Below are 12,127 nucleotides of genomic sequence, written 5' to 3'. Positions count from 1 at the left end.
ATACAGGGGAATATTTTGCATTACTCTGGCCAAGGAAAATAATAAAATCTCAACTGATCATTTCTTAAAAAAGAAACAAACAGCAAAAACAGATACATTGTCATATAGAGATGTATCTCAGTAGTAGAGTATTCAACTACAGATCGAATGATCCCCTGCTCAAGCCCAGATGTACCTCACCATTTTATTTTTATTTTTTTTATTAATGAGTTCAATTTACGATAAAAGAAGAGGCACCATTTAAAATCACCGCAAATCATTTCTTCGTTTGCATATTTTAAAATTGAACATTAATCAGAAGTGATTTTTCATCGTCAAGCCCAAATATCAGCTGACGTGATATTGTAAACAAATACAGACAAGATTTGATGAATGACATTATCATTATTGTTTTACTTATATATACAAACACACACACACACACACACACACACACACACACACACACACACACACACACACACACACACATATATATATATTATATAATTCAAGGATAATACCAGACCAAAAAAATCAATTCAAGGATAATACCAGACCCCCCCCCCAAAAAAAAAAATCGATATTGAAACGGGAGCCAAAATTACATTGGTTTTCTAAGATATAAAGATGGAGGAAGTGAGGAAGCATGGCTATGGAAATCTTTTTACCCGAATACGATGTCAAGCATGTTAAAAATATACCATTTGTTGTAAAGATCCAATGGATAAACATCTGAAGAAGTTGGTGGGGACAGGATATTTTTACGGAAACATAAATCGTAAAATTGCCAACTCATTAATGAAACAGCTGTAATGGAAAAATCTAGGAAATAAACGAAGGTTATAAAAAAAAAAACGTGAGTCTTTGAATTTTCAACAAAATTTTGCACCATATATATATATATATATATATATATATATATATATATATATATATAGGTAAGTTACATTTCAATGGCCGAAGGAAAGAAGCAGCTTGTAATCATAATTTTAGTTTATTTTTAAAAGCTATCTTTTGTTTCTTTACATTTCAAATGTTAATTATAATTTAGGCAAATGCCTGTTTTCTTTATGGTTGTTTTACACGTGCTTCATCTACTACAATGGTAAATACTATCTTCTATCCTGACAGCGAAACACGTCCTGTTTTTATATTATTTATCTAAACTCCATCGTTTTAGTTTGCAATATTTTATCATATTATTTTTCATTTTTTTTGTAGATTCAACATATTCGTTGATAATCCACCAAAGCGACGATTACGAAGCCAACTATGATTAATAGCCGCTTTTCAATCGATGCTCCTACATAGATCGGTCGGTACGCGGAACGCTCACCGAGCAGCTGTAAGCATATGCTTAGTCAACGTCACATTTAAAAGTTTTGGTGGTGTTTTACATTACTTGTCGAGAAAGGCATCTTTTTGCGATCGCTAAATCATGCCTGAACATTCAAAGGATATCGAATATAAAAGTTTCCACCATGGTACAATTGTACATCGACTATAGCATTGTCCCTCCGATGAATGCAAATTGAAAAATCTTTTTACGAGAGAATCTTACTCAAGATAAACCTGATTTTATTAGCCATTTTAAAATCCTCAATTCTTTTTTTTATTTATTTGTTAATTGTTGTATATAAAATAAAATGAAAAAACAAATTTATTTGAAATGAAAACGTCGCAAACAACATATATACATAGGATGAAAAATCCATCTGTATATATAAAAGCGAAAATGTATGTATGTATGTTTGTGTGTCTGCTAAAAACTTTTGACCGACGCAACAAAAATTCACAAACTTGGTCTTATATGAAAGCCCCACCCTCCGCTTCGAAAAATTGGCCCAAAATAACCATCAGAAGTGCGTCAACTGATCGATTTTCTGCAGGGGGGGGGCAAAAAGTGACATTTTAATGTTAAACATCACATATTTTTAAATCGATTTATAACTGCCCCCAAAAATACGGGCGCCAACTCTTCTACATAAAGTATACCCGGGGCCGTTTATTTTGGGTCAACTTGCATTTAAAACCCACTGAGTCATGTCACGTGATCTTGACGTCAGCAAGCTGTAATGGCAGTCTGAATTTAAAAAACATTGTTGTTATCGGTAAAAAAATTTAACCCTCACACAAGCTAAACTATGAACTTCTACGCTATGACAACGTTACCAAGGTTATTAGCACGTTAAAATAGTTAGATACGATAGTTAAACGAAAAATAACAAGCCAAAAATGTGAAGTAAGAAAACAAAAATACGCTTACAAAAAAATATTAACGATCGAAGTTTTTACAAAAAAACAAACCCAGACGCCATTTTATTTTTTAGTAACACTCTTTAGAGTAAGGAAGACGAAGTGTGTGTGTGTGTGAGAGATAGAGAGAGAGAGAGAGAGAGAAAGACGCAAACACAGAGAGAGAGAGAGAGAGAGAGAGAGAGAGAGAGAGAAAAAGAGAAAAACCGTTAACTTTTTCACCCCGAAATCGACAATTTTTGACAGAGGGGGGATCAACAACGCATGCGTCAGATGACGTCATGACGTCGTGACCTGATTTACTTTAAATAGTTGAAAAACCGAACAAATTTCATATACGTCGCTTAAGCTCAGGTAGTTAAGGCCTTGGTTCATTATCTAAACGTTTTGGGTTCGAATCGTGGTGTGAGATGTTTTTTTTTCTCGATTTTTTAAATTTAAATATTGAACTCTGTATTATTTAAGCCATTTTCACGTAACGTTCGTTTTCCTGTTTTTTTTTACTTCGCTTATTCTAGCAACACCCCAAAACACCCGGGTACCCACCGATTTTTTAAATTTTAATATCGAAACCGGCTTATTTAAGCCGTTTTTCACGTGTTCGTTTTGCTGTCTTCATCGTTCGTTTGCCTTACGTTAGTTTTTTTGTGTTTTTTTTTCGATGTTTTGATTACCCCCCCCCCGCTTAATTAAAACGTTATTTTCTTTTCTTACTTCGCTTATAACAATGCTTACATCGTCATCGTCGTCGTCGTAACGCTTGACGACTTTCAAACATCTTTCACTTATTCGCTTATAACAATGCTTCATTCTGGCTGGCCGATTTTATTTTCAAACTTCGCCTCATGGCTTCGCCTTCGATCCTACCCCCGGTTTCTTTTTTATTTGACACCACACACGCATACAAACACCGGGGCAACGCCGGGCACCCCTCGCTAGTCTATAATATAAATCCTACTTTTTGTTTAAATGTATGTATGTTTGTATGTCTGGCCAAAACTTTCGACAGAGGCGACGGATTTTCACGAAATCGGTATCGTTGTGAAGCACAACCCTTCGGGAAACAAGTATCGAAAAACTGGTTAAAACATTAATTCCTTCACCCTCAACTGGGCACTTTTCTATAAGGAGGGTCGTTGTTTTCGAAAGTCATCACCTCTTTTCGATTGACTAGCCTTAATTTAACCCTTCACCACTTCCGGTTTAGTGATGGATGCAACGGCAAAGACGTCACGTATTTTTCACGTTCTTTTCCTCCTTCGTTGTACGGGTATGAGCCTACCTGCCTGCCTACTACCACTTTTTTTTTTGCTCAACACACATCTCCAAACATCCGGGCAATTCTGGCACCTAGGCTAGCATATATATATAATCTATTATATAAAAAACACGTGTCTGTTTCTATGTATGTATGTATGTATGTATGTATGTATGTATGTATGTATGTATGTATTACTGCGGTTAATCGTGGCACTTGGCGAGAATTGGTAAAAACTGTAGGTGGTTCTCTTCATGTCAAAAGATAGAGCGTGCAAAGCTGAAAAGATTACTTATGAAAAGGAAACGTAGAGAATTTGTCATGCAATTATGCAAATTGGATCTGTGAAACTTGTGGACGTATTCTTCCTTCGGAGGCAGGGTATGTGAACTATATGAAATATCACATTGACAGACCTGATTGCACAGTGTGTGTTTTATGTAGTAAGATATGCAGGTCTGCATCAGGACTGAAAAGGCATATGGTTGCGCAGAAAGACAGTATTCCTCATCCGAATTCAATCAACTATTAAGACTTTGATTTTTGTAAGCCATCGTCCTTGTATATCAGTTGCCCGCCTTCATAGCCACATGAGGACACATGAGGGGCTATTTGATGCAGAAAATGGATCTTGAGACGCAATCATGTGTAGAGATGCTGCAATCACCACCTATGCATGTATGTATGTATGTATGTATGTATGTATGCATGTCTTGTTTTAATCCAAAGGGCGAATGAACTCTTTTCTGGGTCAACTAGCACTGTGTATATTTGTGTGTGTGTGTGTGTGTGTGTATTGGGGTAGAGAGGGCTCCTGTAAGCCGTGGTGAAGGCAACCTTTCTAGGAGAAGCAAATCTCTGATTTAAAAAATCATAAAGCGGAAGACCTGTACCCGCATTAAGCTGGTCTGCAGTTTAATTTGTTGCTGGCTATCTTACTCTTGCTTGTTGCTGGATCTCAACATTTTGAACTGAGAGAGAGACTTAGATGTCGTACAAAGCTAAGACTCTGTAACATCATATTCGTATAGATACTCCCTCAGACATTTGGGCTCATGGATTTTAAATGTCTGAGGAAGTGGCACTCGTCTGACAAGACGTTGCAATCATCATGTATGCATGTATGTATGTATGTATGTGTATGAGTGTAAGTGTGTGTATGTCTTGCTAAAAGTAAAAAATACAAAACGAACTCAAATAAAAATGGTATTGTTTCACTGACGATGTCTCGAAAATACTGTTAATCATTTACTTGAAACGTTGAAACTTGAAATGTATATACCAATAGTAATGGATTAAAATTAAAAAAAAAATATGATATAATTCATTATGTGAAGGTCAACTGGGCCGTTTTTACCTGGATTGTTAATGTTATTATGTTTAAAACGAAACAATATATTATTCGAAATATTTCAGAAATGACATCATCATGGCGAGGGTGAGAAAACCAAGAAATCATATAATATAAATCATGTTTTTAACCTTTTTTGTTAAATAGCTCTTTTCAGGTTTTTTCTTGAAAGTATAAGAAGTATAATGCAAAAATACACAGAAGATATTGCCAAGTCTGCTGCAAAGAAGGTAACCTCCTCTACAAAACTAGAAAACTTCTCACGCCTGCTAGTATCCGATTTATTAGTTGAGATTGGATTTAAAAACTACCCAGTTCTAATTAGCAGGGAAGCAGTCACGCGATAATGTGTTCTTCTGGTAGAAAACTCTTGTAAAGATGTCCTCTCCATAAAAAAAATGACAGAATAGAGAGAACTTGTATGATGCCTCTACTATGAGATCTATGAAAAAAAGGGTTCTAGTTCCAATATAGCAGTCACGTATTGTTTTTGTATGCGGGTATGTTTCAGTCGAAGAGTGTCGCTCGCTGTTGTAATGTCAATTTAGATCAAATTCATTGATCATTTTCGAGTCATTTACATTAGAAACAAAAAGAAAAAAGAAATTCTATTCTGAATGCTTTACTTTGCGAAATCACGCGTTAATGTTTGACACATATTCACCAAGAATGTCGTATGAAAGTATTAAAGGAATGGCTTTGATCGATTTTTGCATAATCGATAAATTAAATGTACTTAAATATATTCAAATTTATTGAAATAATCTTCAGTTACAGAACCGATTGCAAGAATATTTAATCAAATATCAGCAAATGCACACGCGTATATATATATATATATATATATATATATATATATATATATATATATATATATATATATATATATATATATATATACACACACACACACACACACACATATATATATATATATATATAACTACTTCATCTACTCACATAAACCTAATATACGAAAGTATAGATTTATGCGTAAACTTTAAGTATTTACTTCAAAAGTGCTCAATACGTAGGTAGAGCTAGTTAGTAATTTATAAAATATATATGGCGATTAAGCTACACTGAATTCTGTGGTTGCTTCTTGTTTTTATATATGTTGAGGATTTCTAGTTAGCCAATCAGCTTTCTAGTATCCACCAGATCCTTTGTTCGATAAAATGCATGCCCATTGGCTGATAGGAAGGGGCGCGGTGGATACTAGAAAGCTGATTGGCTAACTAGAAATCCTCAACATATATAAAAACAAGAAGCAACCACAGAATTCACGCATAAGCCTGACGAATCATATAGTGGATGAAACGCAGAATATTCAGTGTAGCTTAATCGCCATATATATTTTATAAATTACTATATATATATAATGTGAGGATGTGTGTATGTGCGAGAACACTTCTAACCTATATACTAAACGAATTTTTAATCTACAGACTTGAAATTTGGTATATAGAATATTTTAGCACGTGGAAATCTTTTTAATCGGTTTTCATCCGGAAAAACAGCTGCTAACAAGACAAAATTTAAACATTAGTACGTGGAGGGGGGGGGGGAGATGTCATCGGATTTTTAACTGTTTGTCTACAGTTTGACGAATGTCCATGCGTAAATTGTTCACATGACGAATTACTTATGTTAAGAATAAGTACGTTTGAAAACATTTTTAAAAGATCGTCTCAAGCTGCCCTGATGGTTATCGTACATGACTCACTGTCTGTAGGATTTGGTTTCGATCTCAGCTTTAGTATTTTGTGTTACTTACAAGAAGAAAAAGCATAATGCACGCACATGTCTCAGTTTCTTTCCGTTTCTTTCTTACTTCATCTTTTGAAAAGAATTTAACTTTACCGGTTTCATACAAATAAGAATTCTGCATTAATTAAAATGTATTTATGCGTATTTGACGCCAGCATTGATAGTGTATGTGTGAAAATAACAGTAATACAATCATTATATATATATATATATATATATATATATATATATATATATATATATATATATATATATATATATTATTACATTTTCACCCCAAACAAGGCAAATTGCCACTTTGGTGTAGCGGGCTACTATCAGGGGCAACAACTACATGGATACTATGTAGGGATTTGGCCAGAAGATATTGCCAAGTCTGCTGCAAAGAAGGTAACTTCCTCTACCAAAATAGAAAACTTCTCACGCCTGCTAGTATCCGATTTATTAGTTGAGATTGGATTTAAAAACTACCAAGTTCTAATTAGCAGGAAAGCAGTCACGCGGTAATGTGTTCTTCTGGTAGAAAATTCTTGTAAAGAAGTCCTCTCCATAAAAAAATGACAGAATAGAGAGAACTTGTATGATGCCTCTACTATGAGATCTATGAAAAAAGGGTTCTAGTTCCAATATAGCAGTCACGTATTGTTTTTGTATGTGCGTGTATGTTTCAGTCGAAGAATGTCGCTCGCTGTTGTAATGTCAATTTAGATCAAATTCATTGATCATTTTCGAGTCATTTACATTAAATATATATATATATATATATATATATATATATATATATATATATATATATATATATATATATATATAATGATTGTATTACTGTTATTTTCTAGATGTAAATCCAGTAAAACTTATGTGTTTATAAAATAGTGCCCAATAAAATTATTATACGTTCAAGTTATTAAAATTTGGAAATCAGAAAGCTTAATTGCCGTAAATATATGCGCATACTTTACTTTATATCGTACTAGCAGTTCAGCCCGGCTGTGCTCGGGTCCTATGTACTGTTCATAACTTTATGTGCATATATATATATATATATTTTAAAAATGTTGACTCATGTCCAGGTAACCTACATCTAAAATTTCAAGTGTTTAAACCCAAAATTAGTGGAGGAGTTTGGTAGAATCTACAAAGGTCAACTCTTTCAACTTTGACATCGTGGCAGCCAAATTTTCGCCCCAAAACATTAAAATTCTAGTTGCATGTCTAAATACACGTTATGTCAAAATTTAAATGGTTAGACCGAAAATTGGCTGAGTAGTTTTCTAGAAAATGCAAACGTCAATTCTTTTGAACTTTTAGCCCTTGGCAGCTCAAATTTTTGACACAAATTATTAAAGAGCTTGCCCTATCTCTGAATACCCTTTATGTAAAATTTCAAATGTTTAGACTAGAAATTAGCTGAGTAATTTGGTAGAGACTGCAGAGGTAATTTTTTTTTAAAACTTTGACCCCAATTTTGATCCCTTAACATTTATTGTTTTGGGCTGATATCAAATTAAGTTTGATCTATGTCCAAGTAATCTACATTTAAAATTTCAAGTTTTTAGACCAAAAATTGGCGGAGGAGTTTGGTAGAGTTTTCAAAGGTTAAATCGTTGAACTTTGACCCCTTGCCAGCCAAATTTCTGGCCGAAAACTGATTAAAAAGATTTTCGCAAATCTCAATACTCATGTCAAATCTTGAGTCTCTAGACCGAAAATTCACAGAGTTATTGCGTAGGGAAATGTACACGCATACACAGACGCATACACAGACGCACACACAGACAGCAATTTTCACTTTTATAGATATATCGTATAAAGCACTGTTGACACAATTTTATCATATATGTATATACATGAAATTATATTATATTACTTCTATAAGTGTTGAGAAAATCGATTTGCAATATTTTAAATTCAATTTAGAAATTAAATTTTACTCAATTGGTGTTGAAGATAGAAAAGACGAAACTGCATGTTAACGCGATGGTTCGAACGGACTCACACGTAACGCAAATATGAAACGTTAATCGATGATATTGTGCTGTATTAGACATTATATAGTGTGATTTGCAGGCCGATGACGCATATGTTAATAGCAAGACCGTTATGCGGTGTCTATTCGAATTATCTTGAGTAGATACACCTCACCAAGCAAGGTATCTATCTATTTATCTATGTAACGCAGTCGTTAATATGTAGGGACTCAACACGTTGTAGACTCCGTCACATTGAACGAAAGAAAGGAAGAGGAATGAAATTTAGCTCGCTGTTTCAGGTTTTAACATTAATAATTTGTGTTATCTACATATTAGTAAGATAGCGTGTGTTATTTGTTTTCTGTGTCACGCTTAATCCGAGTCGTTTAATTGTTATGAACTTCCATTTTTTGTAATAAATAATTTTACCAAGAATCTTTCATAAGGTTTAGTTTCGGTTTCCATTATAGCTGAAGGAACTCAAGTTTTATATATATATATATATATATATATATATATATATATATATATATATATATATATACACACACACACACACACACACACATATATATATATATATTCATGAGTTTTGGTTTCGGTTTCAATTCAAGCTGACATACCAAAGTCATATGGATATATATTTTTTATTTTTGAAATCGTAACTTTATAATATATAAAAATCGATATAACATTAACTCTATAATAATATATACGAAATCTGCAATAATCAAAATATAATATTTAAACATACTTGCGCATGAAAACATTCTCATGAATGTGTAGCGGCATATAAATGCTTGTAAAAATAACATAGACATCATTTGTTGAAATGAAAAAGAAAGAAACAAACAAACCTAGAATACTTCCCACCGAGAGTGACTTCATTAAAACTAATTACAAATTTTTCCACGAGGGGAGTGTTTTTTCGTCATATCTGAAGTATCAACTAAGCAGATGAAGTAATATGGAGACTGGATGGTATATTTTAATATGGAGACTGAATGGTATATTTTAATATGGAGACTCGATGGTATATTTTAATATTGAGACTCGATGGTACATTTTTATATGGGGACTCAATGGTATATTTTTATATGTGGACTCGATATTATATTTTTGTATGGAGACTCGATGGTATATTTTAATATGGAAACTTGCTGGTATATTTTTATATGGTGACTCGATGGTATATTTTAATATGTAGACGCTGGTATGATTTAATAAGGAGACGCTGGTATATTTTAATATGGAGACTCAATGGTATATTTTATATGGGGACTCGATATTATATTTTAATATGGAGACTCGCTGGTATATTCTAATATGCAGACTCGATGGTATATAATAATGTGGAGACTCGATGGTTTGTATATGGAGACTCGATGGTATATTTGTATATGGAGACTCGCTGGTATATTTTAATATGGAGACTCGCTGGTATATTTTAATATAGAGAATCTATGGTATATTTTAATATGGAGACTCGACCGTATATTTTATATGGATACTCGATGGTATATTTTAATATAGATACCTGATGGTATATTTTAGTCTGGAGACTCGATGGTATATTTTAGTATGGAGACTTGATGGTATATTTTTATATGGAGATTCGATGGTATATTTTAATATGGAGACTCGATGGTATATTTTAATAAGGAGACTCGATGGTATATTTTTATATAGATACTCTATGGTATATTTTTATATGGAGACTCGATCATATATTTTATTATGAATACTCTATGGTATATTTTTATATGGAGACTCGATAGTATATTTTAATATGGAGACTCAAAATTTAAAAAAAGTGCTACCTCCCACTTATTAGTATTCTTGTAAATATTACTTCCATTTTTGCGAATGACAATGCCTATATCTATTTTAAGTTTCTTATTAATTATAAACACATGAACACCTTTGATTATTGAAAACCTCTTTTTACCTCATTGGAAGGTTAATTTCAATCCATTTTTTCTTTTCAAACTCATGACTTCAGTTGTGTAATTTTCACAGATTATTTACCATAGCAAAACATATTTTTCGATCAAAATGGTTAAAGATTGTAATGTCTCATTTTTATGAACAGTTGAACACATTTATATAATTTAAATAGAGATTCTTGCGGACTTACCTCTCAAATTTGTGCCACATTTTCCAGTATTTTTACCTCATCTTCCGGCTTTGTGCTACATCATCCGATTTCGTCCTGCGTCTTTTAGCTTCGTGTCACATCATCTCTTTGTGGCAAATCTGGCTATGTGTTACATTATTCAGTTTTGTGCGACATTTCCTGTATTTTTACCTCATGTTTCCTTTTCCATGTTTCTTTTTAACCTCATGTTTCCTTTTTTATCTCATGTTTTATCTCATGTTTCCCTTTCTAGGTTTCCTTTTACCTCATTTTTCCTTTTTTACCTCATGTTTCCTTTTTTTTTTACCTCATTTTTCCTTTTTTTACCTCATGTTTCCTTTTTTTACCTCATGTTTCCTTTTTTACCTCATGTTTCCTTTTTTACCTCATGTTTCCTTTTTTTACCCCATGTTTCCTTTTTTCTACCTCATGTTTCCTTTTTACCTCATGTTTCCTTTTTTACCTCATGTTTCCTTTTTTTACCTCATGTTTCCTTTTTTTTACCTCATGTTTCCTTTTTTACCTCATGTTTCCTTTTTTATCTCATGTTTCCTTTCTTACCTCATGTTTCCTTTTTTACCTCATGTTTCCTTTTTTACCTTATGTTTCCTTTTTTACCTCATGTTTCCTTTTTTTACCTCATGCTTCCTTTTTTACCTCATGTTTCCTTTTTTACCTCATGTTTCCTTTTTTTACCTCATGTTTCCTTTTTTTACCTCATGTTTCCTTTTTTTACCTCATGTTTCCTTTTTTACCTCATGTTTCCTTTTTTTACCTCATGTTTCCTTTTTTACCTCATGTTTTTGTTTCGTGTTTGTTTTTTTACCTCATGTTTCCTCATGTTTCCTTTTGTACCTAATGTTTCCATGTTTACCTTTATGTTCATCCGATTTCGTCCCGCATCTTTCGACTTTGGTCCACATCATATCTTTGTGTCAAATCTTCCAGTTTTGTGGCACATCATCAAGCTTGTTCCACAAAGTCAGACTTTGTCCCATATTTTTCAGCTTTTTACCACACCTTCCGGTTATGTGCCACATTTTCTGGCATTTTCTCAATCTTCTTGCAATAGGAAGAAATTAAGTATCGTCGATTTCCAAAAATTCATTCACAATATCTGGTTCATTGACTCTGTTCATACTGGCTTTGTGACACATTATACAACTATGTGCCACATCTTGTCTCAACTTCTTATGACAAGAAGAAAGTAAATATTGATAGTAGCAGCGTTCATTCATCAGAATACGTCATTAAAACCATTCTTCATCTTCTGTTGTCGAAATGTAGTATGTGTCTGTTTAATCCTAGGAGGTGTACTCTGCAAATCTATACTAGAGAAGGGATTGGCTTATTGCCATTCATCTGGAACGTCCCTACTGGCGAATGTTGTGCCTAGAGCC

The 12,127-nt window shown here is 33.2% G+C and overlaps 1 protein-coding gene across 4 annotated transcripts in view; it reads left to right on the top strand.

The window, feature by feature from the left end:
- Positions 1 to 12,127, top strand: part of LOC145247925 (tubulin polyglutamylase complex subunit 1-like) — a 93,904-nt gene that overhangs the window by 68,357 nt on the left and 13,420 nt on the right. For 2 of the 4 annotated variants that reach the window (XM_080109564.1, XM_080109562.1), the window contains one exon: positions 1,204 to 1,658. The exons of the other annotated variants lie outside the window; for them this stretch is intronic. In XM_080109564.1, the coding sequence (XP_079965690.1) occupies positions 1,204 to 1,221 (18 nt within the window). In that variant the 3' untranslated portion in view covers positions 1,222 to 1,658. Of the gene's footprint in view, positions 1 to 1,203; positions 1,659 to 12,127 lie in introns of those variants that run through there. 4 annotated transcript variants of the gene reach the window in all.

This window comes from Euprymna scolopes, chromosome 26 (assembly GCF_053919585.1).
Source record: "Euprymna scolopes isolate OS-2025 chromosome 26, ASM5391958v1, whole genome shotgun sequence".
Taxonomy (NCBI): domain Eukaryota; kingdom Metazoa; phylum Mollusca; class Cephalopoda; order Sepiida; family Sepiolidae; genus Euprymna; species Euprymna scolopes.
Note: the sequence above shows the minus strand (reverse complement) of the source record. Positions and strands in the feature narration are given on the sequence as shown.